At 49.0% G+C, this 18,032-nt stretch overlaps 8 protein-coding genes across 8 annotated transcripts; 4 read left to right on the top strand and 4 right to left on the bottom strand.

Moving 5' to 3' along the window:
- Positions 1 to 226: 226 nt before the first annotated feature.
- Positions 227 to 2,774, bottom strand: N7487_009793 (uncharacterized protein; the record flags this gene model as incomplete). Its single annotated transcript, XM_056877523.1, has 2 exons — positions 227 to 1,335; positions 1,403 to 2,774. The coding sequence occupies 2 exons, from the start codon at positions 2,772 to 2,774 to the stop codon at positions 227 to 229; spliced, it is 2,481 nt and encodes an 826-aa protein (XP_056726103.1).
- A 1,617-nt stretch (positions 2,775 to 4,391) lies between these two features.
- Positions 4,392 to 5,268, bottom strand: N7487_009792 (uncharacterized protein; the record flags this gene model as incomplete). Its single annotated transcript, XM_056877522.1, has 3 exons — positions 4,392 to 4,884; positions 4,946 to 5,040; positions 5,089 to 5,268. The coding sequence occupies 3 exons, from the start codon at positions 5,266 to 5,268 to the stop codon at positions 4,392 to 4,394; spliced, it is 768 nt and encodes a 255-aa protein (XP_056726102.1).
- A 590-nt stretch (positions 5,269 to 5,858) lies between these two features.
- On the top strand, positions 5,859 to 6,584 carry N7487_009791 (LYR motif-containing protein; the record flags this gene model as incomplete). The annotated part of the gene is made up of 5 exons (XM_056877521.1): positions 5,859 to 5,909; positions 5,998 to 6,162; positions 6,335 to 6,397; positions 6,461 to 6,510; positions 6,575 to 6,584. 5 exons carry the CDS (start codon positions 5,859 to 5,861, stop codon positions 6,582 to 6,584), a joined length of 339 nt encoding a protein of 112 aa, XP_056726101.1.
- A 489-nt stretch (positions 6,585 to 7,073) lies between these two features.
- Positions 7,074 to 9,249, top strand: N7487_009790 (uncharacterized protein; the record flags this gene model as incomplete). Its single annotated transcript, XM_056877520.1, has 3 exons — positions 7,074 to 7,085; positions 7,215 to 8,220; positions 8,282 to 9,249. The coding sequence occupies 3 exons, from the start codon at positions 7,074 to 7,076 to the stop codon at positions 9,247 to 9,249; spliced, it is 1,986 nt and encodes a 661-aa protein (XP_056726100.1).
- Positions 9,250 to 9,661: 412 nt separating this feature from the next.
- N7487_009789 (putative ubiquitin conjugating enzyme) lies at positions 9,662 to 13,126 on the bottom strand (the record flags this gene model as incomplete). Its single annotated transcript, XM_056877519.1, has 2 exons — positions 9,662 to 12,903; positions 12,964 to 13,126. 2 exons carry the CDS (start codon positions 13,124 to 13,126, stop codon positions 9,662 to 9,664), a joined length of 3,405 nt encoding a protein of 1,134 aa, XP_056726099.1.
- A 1,504-nt stretch (positions 13,127 to 14,630) lies between these two features.
- On the top strand, positions 14,631 to 15,971 carry N7487_009788 (uncharacterized protein; the record flags this gene model as incomplete). The annotated part of the gene is made up of 1 exon (XM_056877518.1): positions 14,631 to 15,971. The coding sequence occupies one exon, from the start codon at positions 14,631 to 14,633 to the stop codon at positions 15,969 to 15,971; it is 1,341 nt and encodes a 446-aa protein (XP_056726098.1).
- Positions 15,972 to 15,984: 13 nt separating this feature from the next.
- N7487_009787 (uncharacterized protein) lies at positions 15,985 to 16,395 on the top strand (the record flags this gene model as incomplete). The annotated part of the gene is made up of 1 exon (XM_056877517.1): positions 15,985 to 16,395. One exon carries the CDS (start codon positions 15,985 to 15,987, stop codon positions 16,393 to 16,395), a length of 411 nt encoding a protein of 136 aa, XP_056726097.1.
- An 814-nt stretch (positions 16,396 to 17,209) lies between these two features.
- On the bottom strand, positions 17,210 to 18,001 carry N7487_009786 (cytochrome c oxidase subunit VIa; the record flags this gene model as incomplete). Its single annotated transcript, XM_056877516.1, has 5 exons — positions 17,210 to 17,255; positions 17,405 to 17,412; positions 17,472 to 17,631; positions 17,704 to 17,728; positions 17,818 to 18,001. 5 exons carry the CDS (start codon positions 17,999 to 18,001, stop codon positions 17,210 to 17,212), a joined length of 423 nt encoding a protein of 140 aa, XP_056726096.1.
- Between the last annotated feature and the right edge of the window lie 31 nt (positions 18,002 to 18,032).

Raw genomic sequence — 18,032 nt, 5'->3', positions numbered from 1 at the left:
AATCACGACATTTACCGACATCTCGTTTCTCAATTAGGCATAGATCGACCAGGTGATCTGAAAACCCTAAATCTGGACCATATCGGCCTCGACTACGGAGTACATATTTTTATAATCTCCACGGGTACAACATTTAATACGCTAATAATAACCCAATATACATAATTAAAATTGACCCTAGACCCATATAGACAACCCTATATACACCTCCCCTTAACATATATTTTCACTGCGCCTTCACCGTGCTATTGGGAAGCGTGATGGTCAACTTCTCAAAATCCATATTAAACGATCCCACCTTCAGGGCTGGCTGAGTCGTGTTCGCATAGGAATCAACCAGGTACCCTTGGATGTCTTCCTCGGAAGACAAAGCCGTGTCAAGGGAGCCTGTCTTCTGCAGGATATACAACACCGCAACCCGAGAAAACTCAACGACGTTCTCGGGAACGCTGGTCGCAGTGGACGTGGACGTCTCTGGGTTGACGGCAGTCGATTGAACGCTGATTTTGGTAGCGGAGGCGGTCGTCGCTGACTCGGTTTGTGTGGATGTCGACGTGGTCGTACTTGACTTGCTTGATGCCGAGTCGTCGTATAGGATTCCGTTCATAGTGGCCTCAGCACGGACAGCCAAGGCTGGTGTGGGGTTGGTTGTCGAGACGGATGGGATCGAGTCGGCTATAGACTGTACGGATCGGCGGGTCTTGTTCGTGTTGTCATTTGTAACCTCACTGAAAGCCACGAGAGCATTTTCGGTCTTGCAGGAGATATCGTTGATGCTGAAGATAGCCATGATTGTGACAGAGTCGAGGGTGATGTCGAATTTTTCTTTGGATTCTTCGAACAGAGTAGGGAGTGAACTGCCCATGGTCGCATTCGATCCGTTCCTTATCAGGGCGGTGGTGCAGCTACTATCACCCGCAATATTGCATTTCGAGCCGGTATACCCGTTTGCACAAACACACGAGCATTGGGAACCGGCTGAAACACTCACGCCTCCATTCTCGCAGGGGTTCTTTTCAGCACAGGACGAGTTGGCTTTCTCGCGAGGCACGGCGACAAGGAACACAGGGAGAAGAACCGCGAGAACGACAATGATGAAAAGTACGATGCAGAGGATCACGAAGATCTTCCGTGGCATTCCGCAGCACGTCTTCTTGCGTCGGGGGACATTTGGATCGTCATCACTAGAGTTAAGCTGCTCAACATTTCGCAAGTTGGAGCGTCCAAAGAAGGGCCACGAGGTACGTGATCCGCGACCTTCGGGTGTCGCCAAACCCGGCGGGGGGAAGGAGGCGAGCATGTCCGATAGAGAGCCGGACTTGCGTGGTCGGTGTCCTAAGCACACACAGCAATTAGTACTATTTCAAGATTCCACATGGTGATCTAGATCCTCAAGACTCACCCATCCCAGCCCTGAACCCTGCTTCATCACCAGCCAGATTATTAGCTTTGCTGGCAGTTCTCCCATGATCTAGATTCGATGCAAGCTTTGTCGCCCTCCGAATCAAATCCGATAGGCTGGAAAGGCTCCCACGAGCCTCTGCATCCCGTACCGCATTCATATTTAAAGCAGGAGGCTTGCGACCGCCAGGTCTCTTGTCACTCATTGTTGGTGCTGCGTGAGGCAGCGCTCCGAAGGCCTCGAGCTCTTTTTCGAGGCGTGCATCGGAGGGCGAGTCGTAATGCGGGGCAAAGGGTGGTTTTTCGGGGTCCACGCCTTTCACCGACTCACTCGATGCTGTAGTAGACGAGTTTCGTAATTGGCTTGGTATACGGGGCACCTGATTTGCAGCAGCGTCCGGCCCGATAGATCGTGCTGCTGTGTTCTTGGTGAATTCCTCCTGGGTGGGTGATGGCATGCTTACAACGGAAACAGGATTAGACTTGAGGATGGTACGCATTGTCGGCTTTCCCCGCTTTCCAACACTGGCACTTCGGACAAGGCTTGTATCATCCTCTTGAAGGCCCGGTGAGCGCTGGCCATCGTCTGATTCCATGTCGAGATATGCTCCTAGAATCTCAGATTCGGCGGGACCAGATCCCCAACTTGAAGGGATGGCTCGGCTAGATGCGACGGAGCATTTTGTAAAGCGAGGGTCGGCGAATGCTTCCGGGATGGGGGGAATAGATGATTGACGAGCCCGGCCAGGCTTTCGCGCATTGAGCGGTGCCACAAGACCTGCCGTCCGGTGCCTTGGGTCATCCTGAGAAAGACCGGACTCGGACAGCAGAAAGGTAGGTGGAACTTGGGGCATATTAGGAACAGAAGGCGTCGATGAAGCCACAGATTGTCTAAACAAATCCTCTGTTGCAATCGATATTCGAGGAGTCATGTCGATTGTGCTGGTGGGACTGGCAGGGGCATCGTTTACCGGCCCGCGCGAATGCGCAAGTGGAGGCGGCTGAAGCTGTGAGAAGGAACGGGGAGGTCTTTGGCTCGGACTTGAGCATCTTTCGGAGATTGGGCCATCCCGTTCTGAGTAAATGGATGGCGAAGGGAGTTCACTCGGATGAGGTGGTCTCGGAGGTGGAGGACCACGGGGAACCAAATACCTAGGATGTTGATTGATCGGGTGCGATGGGAGACCCGAATCAGGAAGAGGCCATTGTGTTTGATGGGAGACATTCCTCGGGACTGGAGGATATCCCATCTGCTGGGGTGGCGAGGCTCGTTCTGGACGCATGCCAGCATCCAGCATTTGTCTGGCCCGCTTGACGGATCCACTCCTGGTAGGCTCCCCTGAGGGCCCGGAGCTTGGTACTTCTGTGCTCATTGGAAGGTTGTCTGGTCGACAGAAGTATGGCTAAATCGAATGCCGGGGTGAATGCTTTTGTATAGGTTGCGAGAAGTTAGGGCTCGCAGGGTATCCAGTGTGGCGTGGTGGTACTGCGGTTCAAAAGAATGGTTTGTCCCTCGAATATTGAGGGATGGAAAAGAATGATTGCTCGATCCCTTGATCGAGCTGAAAAAGAATGAAAAGATAGCGAAATGATTGAAACCAGAGAAATGGCGTCTGGCCCACTGAGCAAGTGACTACAGGATTGTAGAAAGTGGATAAAGCAATGAACACGATCTAGAAAAGCAAGATCCACAGGATCAGATCGCAAATGAATGGAAGGACATTCAATGCCACTAGATATAATAGTTAGATTCAGCTCTAAATGACCATGAAATTGCCTTTAGAGAGTCCTACCGTTCAAAAAGGGGGATAAAATGAGAGGAACCGCTAGTATCAAACTGGCGTACAAGGAAGGCTAGATGGGTTAACGCCCCAATCTTTGACCTGGGTACTTTGTAGACTTACACCTTCAAAAAGGGGAGAGCCTCAAGCTCTTTGGAAGTTAGGAAAAAGGAGAGGAAAAAGAGGCATATTGAACCTGCCACCCCCCAGGGTTAACGCGGTTCCTGGCATGGATACTAGTCCACTTCTCAAACGGGAAGTATATTAATGCCAAACATGAACCCTGGACTAGTATTAATTTATTGGAATTCCTTCAATCCTGTAATCTAAGTTCTTTATATCCGAAGTCTCCATACTCGTGATATAGGATACATACTTCAAATCCCATTCCGACGAGTATTAGATCTACTCCGTACATATACTGACATGTCGATAGCTTTTCAGCATTGTACTTTTATTAAAAAAAAAAGAAGGGAAAAAAGGGAAAAAAGGGACTGAAAGGTCGGGGCCTACATAAGACCGACCGAATTACTCCGTAAACGAATCATATGTCGACTATATTAGTGGGGTTGGACTTAGTTCCGGACGCTAACGTCTCACATTAAGACTCCCTTTAGTAATTTGAAACTTGAGATGGTTTGAACAGAATAAAATTCATACATTGCATATGACTCTGTGGGAAATGTACTGAAAATGTGTTTAATAGAGTAAAAGTACTCCGTAAAGCTCGGGGACTGTTCCACCTAACTCGGCTATATCGTCCAGAAGTACTCCGTACTCGGTACGGAGAGGACGGAGTATAGACTGGTGGCTTTGCAGTGAAACATCTTTAAACCTACTTGGTCCTAGTAGCTATAAATATACGGAGTATATCATGCCCCCTTTAAATCTCCATGTGTACGGAGTACAATTATAGCAATTCCCCGCTCTTGATTTTTATACACATCCACAGTACGGAGTAACCAAATATGAACGGTTCGTGGATCATGTGGAGGATATATTTATACGGAGTATGGAGTATTGTAGATTGTTTTGCAAGTCCAATATTTAGATCCGAGGCATTTGCGACTCCCAATTTTAAACACATCCGGTCACCTAAGGTGATCTCCTTGGGATATCACGAATGAAATGCTCTGTGCGACTTGTCAACGTCAACTTGACTTTGTGACGGCCGATTAACCGCGTACTGTTGGACAAGGTCACGGATGACTACAACACAGTTGCATCGGAGGATTCAGTTTCCAACCGAGCCCGTAATTGGCTTATCTGCTGTTCCAGGGCTCGCATTTCGACTGTTGTACTGGCCAAATCCGGCACCTGATTATCTATCGCATTTGCGAAAGAGTCTTGCGCCCTGCGTAGCGACTGGGGGACCAATATTCCATACCAATGAATTGGGTCGGCAGAACGGAACTTCTTAGAGACGGGCTTGGGTTTTTCGACAGGGGTAGTCTCCGTTTCTGCATGGTCAGATGGTTCCGAGCTAGCCGCCTCGGCCGGGCGAGTTTCCTCGGCCTCAAGATGTCCACCGAGGACCGGAGAAGATGCCTTGGTTTCGTTGTTCCCATCCTCCTCCTCTGGTGGATGACTAGGTGTGGTCTTGACGGAGAATGTGTATTCAGAATCAGGTAGCTCAGTGAGATCCTCTTCATCTTGCGGATCGTTCGTGGATTGCTCCGTGTTTCGTTCGGATTGGATTGATCTGTCAATTTCGGCCAGTTAACAAGCGTCAATAATCAATGACAGCCAGCGGGTGAAGTTACATCTTCCTCGTCGCTTTCATGCGCCCATCATAATAATCAGGACCATAACGACGGCCAGGACTGGAGAAATTGGCCTGGGCGAGAGCAAAAAACCCCTACGTTGTCTCAGCATATTTCATGAACCGTGATTAACAAAGTCATACCGACGACAGCTGTTCTGCCAAGCTTGAATGTAATTTCTGCTGCCGATCAAGTAGGTGCAAGTATTTCTCAAGAAGTGTATCCAAACATTGGACCGAATCCTCCAAAGCCACCGGCTTCGCCTTCACTTCAGGTGCCTCCGAGCCCGGTCGCGACGCTGGTGGCGTGGGTATTTGAGACATGGAGAAAAAGACCAAAGGTCAATCAAGCAGAAATGAAATACCAATATCTGCAAAGTCGAGTTGTGGATTCGAATGCAATAAAATCCACAAGCTTGAGATACAGAAGAAACGTGGAGCAAAGGAGCTCGGCCCCGGTAACTCCGTCATTCGTCTCCGAACGCAAAAGAATTTCCCACTTCTGCGCTTCTTATCATCTCTTGCATACTTCAACCCACTGCGTCTCTTCTCTTTTAAGAGACTGTGTTACGAGATATCAAACCCATCGATTCCCGTGTGACTTAATTTCCCCGGATCTTTGGTTCTTGCAAGATTGAACCGCCACCTCCGATTGCGTCTTTGATACGAGTCATTGCGCCCAACGTATGTGAACTACATTTTGGTATCTCGACCATTGCAATCCAAGCCATCACTCTAACACAGCGGCTCTTAGAATAATCTTTGCCGCCGCAGCCCCGTGTCGACCGCGCGACCAAGGCTTCAGTGATAACCTGGGGTTGACCAAACAAGCGTCCCGCACTCCCCATCTTCGGCTTTTTGACTCTTATTACCTTCTGAATACTCTCCATACTGCTATCATAACTTCGGCTATCATGTCTGTCGCGCCCTTGCATCCTCAGACTGCCTTCCAGGCTCGATCTTTGGTATGTCCTTCTGGCTCTATAAGCGCTTCGACCTCGTGCCTTCATCCTCAACACGTCAAACTAACCGGTGTCTTTCTCTTTTTCTTAGTTCCGCTCCCTTCTGCGCTATTCCGGACAGTTTTCCAACTACAACTTCCGCGAATATGCTCGCCGGAAGACAAGGGATTCGTTCCGCGAGCACCAAAACACCACAGAGGAACGCCGGGTACAGGAACTGATCCAGGAGGGGCTTCAAAGCTTACGCTTGTTGAAGGTCAGTAGTATTACATGGCTTTTTGGGAAGGTGAAACTCGATCGATAGCAGATATAGAGGATCCATTTTCAACCGCCCGTATTGAAAGTCGACGAGTCTCACCTTACAACAATGCCCTACAAGTCATTGATGAATCCAACTCTGGGGGATAATTATACTGACATAACCACAGAGACAAACGGTCATCAGCCAGTTCTACCAGTTGGATAAGTTGGTGGTGGAAGGCCAGAAGACTGTAAGTCCTACCTTGGCTTAGGACCTTGCTCCAGGATTCAATCTCACATTGTTATCTTTGAAGGGAAAGGAGACCGGGGACCATGGAGGCATTGTTCGCCAGAAGGACACTGGGTAAGCCATTTAATTGAAGCTCCATGTCCAACTTTCTTTTTTTGCATGCACTAACCTGTAGTAGTTGGGATTAATCCTTGAAGCTCGGATGGAAACCTGTAACTATTCCATTTTTTTTGTTTCGATAACTTGCCAATGGTGGACTAATTAAAACACCTGCTCATTTTCTGTATTTATACACTCAGCGCTGGAGCTACAGCTGTAGCTATATTTTATCAACCAGAAACACTCCATTCTACTCCATTCTACTCCATTCCACTCCTGAGTTACAATATGCATCCTAATGAGTTGAGCTGCATTTATTTCTATCAATTGAGAGATATTATTCGCAATGTAGATGGCTGCTATACCAAGATGTTGCATTGATGGTCAATAAATATGTATCACGTGATGTCTCTTTACGGTCTTGTAGCATCGCAACGCGACGGGGTTGCACTGCTCCGCTACCATCACCCAATCCACCACATCCCGCCAAAGAATCCTCCCCGGGAGGTCCCCACAAGCACATTACAAGCTTCCTGGTCCGGCGCACTTGTATTTGAGTCAACACAGGGGCATCTACCATGCCTTCCACGGTACGTTTCAACTTGCCCCCGGTGTGATCTATCTTATTTGGCCCCCGACATGGTTGCTTTACACACATGCCCATTCCAGATATACTAGATCTTGAAATTCCTGGATTAGCTGGCTAAAATCTATCACAGTTCAGAGCCTCGCGCTCAGGGCGACACCTCGACGGTGCCCCAAACCGCACCCGAACTGGCCAAATCGATCACGATGTCTTTGAAGGATTACCAGTGCGTCGCTGGTCCCGACAGCAGCACACCTTCTCTCAAGCGCCCAAGCCTGATGACTCAGAATTCGGCGTTCAAGGCCCAGGCGGAGGACCAACCCTACCAGAGCTCCCCATGCCAAGAGACAGCCAACTCTTGCCTCCAATCAGTCGCGCACTCCTTCGAGCAGCCCGTGCCGGATGTATCCATATCCGCCAGGGCAGTCGAGCAGCCGATGATGAGGAGAAAAGCGTGGCCGATGCGGAAGACTCGGGCTCGGGATCTCATACGGCTGATCGGAGCTTCACAACTCGCAAATGGATGACGCTTCCCAAGCACCTTGAGCCTGCGGAGGTAGAGTTTCTAGCAAAGAGGCGCCCTGGTCTTTCATCCCTTTATGGCGCCACTGCTGGCACAGATGGGTCGGCTTCTGGGCCCATGAGGAGGACGAAATTCCAAAAAGTTGATCCCGAAACAGGTAACATTTCTATCTACGAGGCGTGGGTGCCAGAGGGTCATCGCATTGAAGGAGAGATTACTGGCGACTTGCAGACGATTGCCGAGCAGAGCCAAGTGCCCGTGAAGCCTGAGGCGCCTGCACCCGGAACAGTCGTCGAGGGGGTCGGCATTGTCAATGCCGAGGGTGTTGTTGTTGCGGAGGCTGGATCAGCAGCTGTAATGACACCTCCAAAGCGACGTCCGCCTCCACCTAAGCGAAAGGGCAAAGGCATTGGAAAGGGCCGTAAGAAGAAGGTCATGTTTGCCCCTGGGGAAGGGGCTGATGCCGCAACAGTACACGGAGTTGGCCCTGCAAATGGCAGTGGGGATGGTAGCGTCAAGAGAGAAGGCCAGCAGGATGCCTCGCAGATGTCCATTGACCAGGCTGGCCAAGACGAAGACGATGAAGACGGCGACGAGGGCGATGAGAGTGACGATGGTGACGATTCCATGTTAGATGCCAAGACCCCCGATACCCCCCCAGCCTCTGTCTGGCACAGAGTTTGTGGATCAGCCTTCAGCCGAAACCCCCGCTGAGCAGTCAGTTGATGTCGACATGTCAGATGCCGTTCCTGAGAACCAACCTCCTGCCCCCGAACAGGAGAAGGAAACCCAGCCCGAGAAGACCTCAGAGGTGGATTTCGCCCCTGTGGCCGCCAATGTTCCTTCAGAGAATGCTGAGGTCACCGATTCAAATGACAAGACTCCCACCTCTCCCGCTGGACCTGCCGTAACGACAAGTGAACCCACCGAGCTTCCAGCTGCAGTTGGTGAAACCCAAAGCTCAGATACCAAGGTGCAAGGAGAAGAGGAAGCCACAAAGCCCACGGCTGACCTTGCACCGAAGGAAGACCTTGGTCTCCCAAGCCAGCAAGAAAACAGGACCTCCCTGTCACCTGTCAGCCTCGAAAAATCCCTAGAACCCACAGTAGTGCGTGAGCATTTAGAACCCGAGCACACCGCAGAATCGACCGATGTCTTGGAAGATACCCAACAGATTTCAAGCGAGTCAGTTTCCCACCCTGACACACAAGAACAGACCTCGATAGCTACCGAGCGCGAACAACCAAATCCCTCTGATGCTCCCGGGCCCAGTCTACACCCAGAAGAAGCAAAAGACGTCGAGATGGGAGATGCCCCGGTACCAGAGCAAAGCCAAGGGCTAGATACCCAGTCTCCCGCGAAACCAGACTTGTCTCAAACACCACCAACTGCAGAGGATCCACAGTCCCAGCCCACTGCCGAGGAGCCCACTACAGCTGCTCCCGCGGACTCCAGTCTACCAGAAAAATCATCTCCCACCGCAGATGAAAAGACAGAAGCGGCAACCGAAACAAGTGTCCCTGATCAAAGTGCCGCCGTTGAAGCAGAGCTGCCGGAAGATTCTCGGTCTAGCGAACCAAAGGAGGACAAACTCGAGAAGCTCCCAGATACGACCCCACAGACTGGTCCGTCTGAGTCTACATGAACCATATGCGAGGTTTCATTATCTGCGGCCACCTAATGTACAATGAATGGCATTGGTTTTGTTTATTGCCCTCTTGCTGTGGGCTTTAAGTTTGTGAATAGGCGTATGGTTTCTGGGATCATGGATCGTCGTGCATCATATTGTAGGACTACGTATTTAGTTTTATTCTTCAATTGGAACTTTTTTCTTGAACTCACTCTGTTGACTTATGCTTCCCTCTATTCAACGGGCGTTCATCTTAGGGATACTAGACACGAAGCTACCAACTACGGTATGCACACAGGGATGCGAAGAAAGTAGCAAGTTTGTTTCTTAATATGACAAATTCAGCAAAGGGAGTTGGTTAACCCAGTTCAAAGCAAAGTTCCACTCTGTACAATGGTTTCTTGAAAAGAAAAAGAGAAAAGAAAATTCACCAAGCAAGTTGCTGGATATCCTTCGAGATCTGCCATCCATGCGCCAACGCAACTCTTCTGTAGGCTTCCACGGCCTCACCCACAGAATAGTCACAGGAATTTGTGGTTAGATTCAGACGGGCAGGTCTTGGCTCGGTATTGGTAATAGCCATGCGAACCTGCAACAACACACTCTCAATCGAAGTCGTCGGTAGCCAGCCCGAGTGTGTAAGCAGTTCCATGCACATAGACCCACCGGCGGTAACGTGGCCGCCGCCTCCAGCGGCGAACTCTAGGAAACGAGGGCGGATCACCCGCACAAGAGGTGGATCCATGGGGAACTGTGGGGGAAAGCGGAGCTCCAGGACGACACTCTTTTTGTTGATGGTTTTAAGGTCTTTGGCTAGTGGGAGGGACGGATCAAACGTGTGTAGCTCCACAACCCATTGGTAAACTGTTGTGATCAAGTCAGGGTCGACATACCATCCGAGTTCGTGGAGTGGCACTCGCTTCTGGATTTTAATAGTAGCCTGGAGATGTTTTTGTAGGACTTTTGTGGCCGAGGTTGTCGCAAACTGGGGTGAAGCAAGCGTAGGCAAAGTACTGTTCTGTAGAGTTCCGGGTTGGAAATCGGATTTCAGGCCAGGTTCTGGGATAGCCCCTTCTTGCATGCTGTGAGCTGGGGGACTTTCGGACATTTCATCGTCAGATAAAAGAATGCTGAGATCCTCCATGGTCGTCTTAATGCTGACGTTGTCGTCGTCATCGCCGTCATGTTGTTCAGTATTTTCGACTGAATATCTGCGTCTCTTTGGTGATGGCGCAAGGCCTGCAGGTTCTGTTTTTCCAGCAGTACCAAGATATTTCCCTCGTTGGCCGCTAAATATTGAGACGGGGATTTTGATCGATGTTCCATCGGGACCCAAAGCCACATAACGCTGATCTTGTTTGTATGTAAGTCCTTCATCCTTTTTGCAAGATGACGGCTGGAATTGTGAGCTCTTTTGCATAGTCTTATATGCATATCCACCTGTTCTCTCTGCCATCCAAGGTACATTGAAATCTTGGAGCTTGACGAAAAGATACCTTGGTTGGATCCAATCCAAGTGTTGCACGACGTAGTGTGGCCTGTGGTTCACAAAACTAAGGGGAGCATTGACTACCTCATTCAGAGAAATCACCGTCGAGAGCTTCAGTCGAGTCTCGGACCATTTGTGAGGAATATGTGTGCCTGAATATCCCAATGATATATGGAAGTGGTTCGACATGTAAACGCCATGACCACAGGCGCGGCCATGGAGAATTTGCTTGAAGTGAAAACCCTCACGTAGAATACTGTGCCAGTTATTCACAGGACTACCATGCCAAGCGAATATCGTAGGATGATTTGGGTTCTGGGCCAAGGAATTGGAATTGACCGCGTCGATAAAGCGCTGCTCTTTGTCGGCAGCACCTTGAACAAGTCTGAATTGAATATAACCGCCCATTCCAACTACCCGATGCCGAGGCTCATCATCTTGTTTGATGAAAGATCGATTCGAGGCAACAACCCAGCGTAAAAGGTCCAATCCAGCAGGAGATATGACGTCTCTCCATGATGAAAGAAGTTTGCCCCTTTCGTGGCTTCCGATGAAGCCCTTCATCTCATCGATACTAGGGAGCATACCCAGTAGACAAGAAATGATCTGCTGTTTTTGCACGGGTTCCAAATCGTCCAGATTAGTGTCGTAAACAACAAGTCTCACTTCCCCGGACGGAACTTGCAGGTCTTTTGGCTGCAATTGATGACCTTTACTGATCGGAGATGAGATGCGAATATGGTTTGAGGTCTCACCGACGAGTTCAATGCGACAGTGCCATTCTTCTTGCTTTGGGGCTGTAATAATGATTACAATCCAATCACCCACTTTGACCGGAGCCGGCTGATTTAACCGAATTTCAATATTGATTGCATCATCAAATTGCCCAGTATGATATGTAGTAAGATCTGGGTTTTTTTGAGGGAGCAATTTCTCGGGTACACGCAGCCGAAGACCAGTCGGGAAGTCTTCAAGTAGGCCCGCTGAAGCCCTCGAGTATGCCAGGCTGGTCAACAAGTCAACGACAAAGGGTTGGGACCGAATCTCATATTCAAGACTTGGGCCCAAACCCAGCGCCATGTATTGATACAGGCACAACGCGTTGGAGCAGACATAAGGCTTCAGTGACTCGAAAGTATCACCAGTCTTACAGTGACAAACCATGCAGAATTCTGTACACTTGATAAAATGCCGCAAGGTAAACTGCATAGCAAGAAGAGGCAAAGACATATTGGAGATATTGCGATCTGGTTCGGTCATGTAGTCAGCCACAAGGATTTCTGGCATCGAAGTGGCCCAACTGTCCAGCTGATAGTACTCCCCGGGAGAGACATCAGCGCCGAGATAGATTCTTCCTTGGTTGGTCTGGAAGAAAAGCTCTGCCCCTGTCCATGAAAACCCATGTTTCAGCCGAAGATTGATAATCCCAAGTAGTCGCTCTCCGAGAAGTGAATTGAGCGACTTCCCAATGAACAGCGGCCTGAGAAAATGACCATACATTGTTTTGTCTGAAGTTGTACTTTCGTATTTCGTCTGCTGATTCTGTGACCCTTGTATGGCTTCCATGGCGTGTTGAAAAGATGGCTTATATGAGTCACAGAGGCCAACATGCATATGAATCGGGGCGTCCTTCAGATCACCTGCTGTCTCGATAATTGTTTGGAGATCAAGGTAAGTCGGCCGATAACAGATTAGCAAAACCAAATACTCCGAGGGTTTGACGGCCCAAGCATTCATAGCTTCCTCAGAAATGCCAAGCTTGGAAATGCGGCAAGACACTGACACAATGATGGTGCCATATTTTGACCCAAGGTATCCCACTTTGAATCCCGCGTTCTTAGCCGCACGAAGGTCACGGCGAATCTTCTTTCGCAGTTCAGCCTCACTTTGAGCGGGCATGAATGTTCCGTTTGCATCATCAGACTGCCAGTCAGATTCCGTGTCACTGAGCGCCGAGTCATTGTCGTTGAAGTCATAAGTGCCCGGGTCCTGACTGGATGTTGAATCAGGATCAACAATAGAGTTGGTGATAATGTTCTCTATGTTGCTCAACAATTTGTGAATGGTTAAACCTGTGAAACAGGGCATTGTATTTTCCAGGGAGGAGGTGACTGCCTTAGGACAGTCCTCGGATGACGAAAAGGCCAGAAAGCCATGGTTCTTGGGATAATCGTGAGAGTCTGTGTGTGATTCAGCCAAATATTAGCGCCTTTCCACTATTAGTTAGAGTTATTTCTTACCTGAAACTATGGCCTGGAGATCAAGGGTGAGTCCTGCGGCGGGTGCTGCGAATGTGAAGGAAATTGATCCATCGTAGTCCCCTATTCTGATATTCGAGATACAGGGGAATCGGCCAGGAACTGCCGCATCTGTGAGATCTCGCAAAAACTCTTTTCGAGGCATGATAATATTTGATTGTATTGAAAGCTTGAAAAGAAGTAGAAGAGAAGAAATAATGAGACGCGAAAGTCGGTGTCAAAGAATCCACCCTGGCAGTGTGAAGTGTCTCAAGTGTATCAATAGAGGGAAGATGACAAGTAAGAAAAGAAGGTAGAAAACAAGTGAAGAACATAGACTAGAGAGACAATAGAAAAGGAAAAAGGAAATAATGTGGAAGCCAAATGGAAAACCATCTACAACATACCTAAGCAACTAGGCAGCCTCAGGCCCCCAAAGTGGAATAGCCCCACTTGCCCGGGTGCCGTACACTAAACGTTATCTAATCGTGTCGATCAACACCATTCTTGGCATCGGGTCCACTTTTTATATACTTCGTACTTTGTAGTTAGTTAACTACATAGTTATACATACATGTAGGTACCTAGCTATGTCCAACTTCATTGATACACATGCAAATCTCACACAGAGCTAAGCTGACCGTCCAAACTTCAAAAGAAAATCAAGAAAGGTCTGCAATGGTCGGTCAGCAAGCGCCATGTAGTGTTGATGTAAAGGACTACTCAGTCTCGTCCATCGATGGCCATTCCATTGAAGTCGCTTATAAGCAAAGTCATCGTCAAATGCCGGCAAAATTCCCGATTTGGCTCATAAAAACTCCTTCTACTGAGATTAATGTCAATGTTTTAGAAACGCCAATGACTAAAAACAGAGTGCTCATGGTTTGATTATATATATACAAAGCATGTGCAGTCCGACCAGGAAGCTGCATCTTGCATGCCAACTATAAATAAAAGAAGTAAAATTTTGCATTCGAGGAAGCGCTTGCAAATATTCTCCATTAGAAATTTTCGTAGCGGGGACTTGCAACGTGCAGCCAAAGCAGAGCGAGTGCCATTTTGAGTTATGATTCTAGTATATCGGTGCATGAAAGAGCCCAAGTGCTTGCGTCATATTCACGTAACAAATAGAAAAATGGCTTACTATAACCCTATTTATGTGACCTAGGAATCTTACAGACCATAGGCTTGGAGACTGATCCTTGACTCCGGTACTCGGACTATTCAACGGGCGTCAATAAATCAATAAATCAATAAATCACTAAATGATACATGATTCTTGTCTGTCACAAGAAGAATACTAGTGGATTTATGAGTTTGACATTCAATTTTAAATGCAATGTACATGCTACTTCAAAGCTGATGTGTGTATATTTATAAAGGAACTGTATCCTATCTTCAGTTGGCCCATTTCAAATCAAGTTCTCAAAAGAAGGATATTATCCACTTGCCCATACCGAAGTTAATTTCAAGACACTCAAGCAATACAAATCACTCTGCAAAATACTATCGCAGACTCGATATGAGGTTGGATTTGTTACTCGATGCGGATCTTACCACCTCCGGGAAATGCCTGTGAAAGTCACGTGCAAGACAAACACGACAAACATCCATCAATTACCAACAGGTTCAAGGCTTCATCAATTTCCGACCTTTTCGGTAATTTAATCATGTTGCCTCCTCGAAACGCTATCGGTCGAATACCGAGTCACATCCGACTGACCCATCTACCTCGGATTTCTGGTCCTAACGTACATCTCCGACCGTTCACCCACCGCACACGCCTACTTCTTCTTTCTCCGGCGCCGGGTCGCCCTCAACTACCCTTTCTATCCCCTCTTGCGCCGACCCGTCCACTTCCACCTCTGTCAATCCATCTCCGCCAGCACTTTGGTCGTTTGATATCTACAGAAAGCCGCGAGCATTACAAGCGAAGGGTATCTCGAGGTGTCAAGATTGGCCTATCGGTGTCGGCCATCCTTGTCTTATTCTCCGCGATACAACTCGGCATCTACCAAGAAAACATTGAGCACTCATGGCCCACCCCACCGGAATGGTCCTGGAAAAGCCGCTGGTGCCTGCGATCCGCACAGGCACTGCAGAATCCGGAGCAAATCGGCAAGCTAATGACGAATTGGCCCATGGTTGCTGGATATCTTCGTGAGCTGCTGGAGCGTTTGGAGAACCTAGAGGGAGAGGGAAAAGGTCTCATTGAACAAGATGAGGGTGGGTTTCTGGTAGAAGGCGTCGGCCGCACTGGATTCGATGTCTCCGCAAAGAGTGAGCCTTGGCGCCGTGGATATTTTCAGGCCCTGATGGGCGCTGCCAAGGCTGCTGAGAACTTGGACGGCTGGTTGACAGATCGCAAGCAGAAGATATCTGCGCCTGCGGAATACGTTGTTGGACCCTCAAACCCTCGACCAAAGCCCATGCCCGCTGGCCAGAAGAAGGTCCCACAGGAAGAGGACTGTGAGCAGGCGTCTCCGTCTCCAGAGCGATTCTACATGAAGGTTTTGACAACCAAGGGCTTTGACACAGGGCAGAAACTTGATGCTGCCTTGGCCTATGCCGATTGGCTTGATTTCAAAGGCTTGGGCCTTACAGCGGGTGACATGTATAAGTGGGCATTGGACATTGCTGCCAGTGGGCTGGAAGGGGATGCCAGCAAGATTGTGGATTTGAAGAACGGCATCTTGAAAAACAATGGCGGAGACCTACCTTCAGAAAACATTCTCCGTGTCTCCACAGCTCTCGCCGTCCACAACGCCCGTCAAGGCAACCTTCCAACAGCTTTATCCCTCTTCACATCTGTTCTCAAAGCCCGACGCAGCCTCCCTCTATCATCAGACTCTGATATGGCTTCCTCCTTTCCAACCCTGCCTAAATCAAACAACGATCCATTCGCCTCTCTCTTCAAATCGCTCAGAAATGTCCTCATTCCCGTGGAGTATCCAGAACCCCCCCCCATCAGGCGACGAACCCCCACGACGCACCACGGCATCCGCCTGTGAAGAAGCAGGATTGATGACCTACATTGGTGAGATATTGTACGCCTCCTCATCAAAGGAATCTGGCCTTGCCTGGACGCGCGATGCAGTCGATATGGCCGAGTCCACAATGCTCGACCTCGGCAATTCGGCCGACCGCACTGCTCGAACTCGCTGCGCACAGTGCCTAAAGGTTGGGCTAGAGAATTGGAAAACCATGATCTCTTCCCTTGTCATCCGTGCCCGGAAAGAGGAGCAGGAGAGTAGGGATCAAGCTAAGGGTGCTTGGTTTGGCGGCGAGCGCCGCGCAGAGGCAAAGAGTCTCGATCGTCGACGCTGGGAGGCTGAAGACGCTATCCTGGAGGATCGAATTCGTCGCCTCTTCCCTCTCCTCGAAGGTGAGTCTGGACTGGACCTTCTCGCTCCAAACAGCTCTTTGTTTGTGTAGTTTTATTCTCTGTTTATATACCTGGATATTTGTTGGCGGGGGTTGGGGTTATATATGTACTTCTAGACACGTATAGATTACGTTCGCCATGGCTGTCAATTCGTGCTATTCAATTAAATTCCCACGGTATACCGAACCCTCTTGAGCATTACAAACCTCTCTTCAGCCCAGGGAGGTACTCAAATCGACCTTAAACAATACCGACTTACTACGTATGATGCAAGTGCGCCTTTCCTCCAGGATTGTCATTGACTGTGGACGAACCAACTCGACTAGTGTATTAGTCTATGCCACAAAGAGACAATCCATTTTTATTCCGTCTGTGAATCTCGTCTTGTCGTCATGGTCCCTTTCATGTGGTCGATTGGCTTCGTGCCACAGTTTCTCCATGACAAGAAATATTCTTTAATATCCATAGGACATGATTCTAAGCCATTTAAAGCACTTGGGAATCGGCCGAGACGTGTCTTCTTCAAGGAGCCTAGTCGCAGTATCTACTTAGAGGGATGGGCCACTACGATCATTAGCCGACGCAACCCCGGAAGCATAGGTTTCGAGACAGTAGTTATAAGAATGATCCAAAAAGAGACAAAAGAAATAGCAGCAAGAATGAATGTTGACTAGTACATAGTAAGCTTCGCCTCATTCTGTCAACTGGACCTTCAGCTCCCCAAGCATTTGACTGTGTTACTACCATAGAACGACAGTGTGGTATATGTACATGGAAAAGCCAGCCCTGACACACACTCAATGATTTCCTGGCGGGATTCGAAGGGGAGTCTCGAGTATATGGGAGTATTGCGAGCGACCTAATTTAGGTAGCCTTGTCCTTGTTGTGGTAGTTGACATCGGAGTTCCAGCTGTAGGTCATGAGTTAGTCCTCGTTTTTCAGGGGGTGGCATGGTGATGAGAGAATGGCATGCGGTCCATTCGAAAGCGGATCATCCACTTAAGATTGCAGCAACTGCTGTTCTGCAAACGATGCATAGTCGGGGAATTTAGAACTCACAAGATGGTCTATTCCAGATACAGATTAGCTTTAGTCTTCGGCACATAGCATAATTGGATTCACATACCTTATCGCCGTCTCCCCAGGGGAAGTTCTTCACACGAATGTTCTGGTAAGGGTACTCGGTACGCTCCTCGAGCGGGGCCATGTGCTCCCAGTGCTCCCAGTGCTCGGACCAGAGGTTGTAGGCGTTGAGACCGCCACCAATGAGGCAGGGAATCACGGCACTGTAAAGTGATTAGATTTTTTCCTGTTGGCGAGGACACCACATCAAATGTTGACATTGATTGGAAACGTACAAGATGGACAGCTTGCGCCAGAGGTCTGTACAATCATTGGGTTAGTAACGGATATTGTCTAAGGCCAATTGAAATGCGGCATAGTCAATTGAGTTCAGTTATGGTGGTACGTACCACTGGTAGAGGCAGCATGGTGCTTGACGGCAGCTCTCTCGCGGTTGAATTCGTTGTCGACGATCCAAGAAGGCTTGGCCTCGGCGCTGTTGAAACGGCGCTGGATGGTGGAGCGGACCGGAGCGGAACGCATCTGCTGCGAAACACGCTGAGAAAGGCGACCAAGGTTGCGCTGAGGGAACATGGTGGTTGATGCTAAGGAGATCTTTTGGTGG

The sequence above is a fragment of the Penicillium crustosum genome (genome assembly GCF_028827405.1).
Source record: "Penicillium crustosum strain IBT 35664 chromosome Unknown utg000004l_segment0_segment0, whole genome shotgun sequence".
Taxonomy (NCBI): Eukaryota; Fungi; Ascomycota; class Eurotiomycetes; order Eurotiales; family Aspergillaceae; genus Penicillium; species Penicillium crustosum.
The sequence above is the reverse complement of the archived record's forward strand: the minus strand, read 5'-3'. Positions and strand labels throughout refer to the sequence as shown.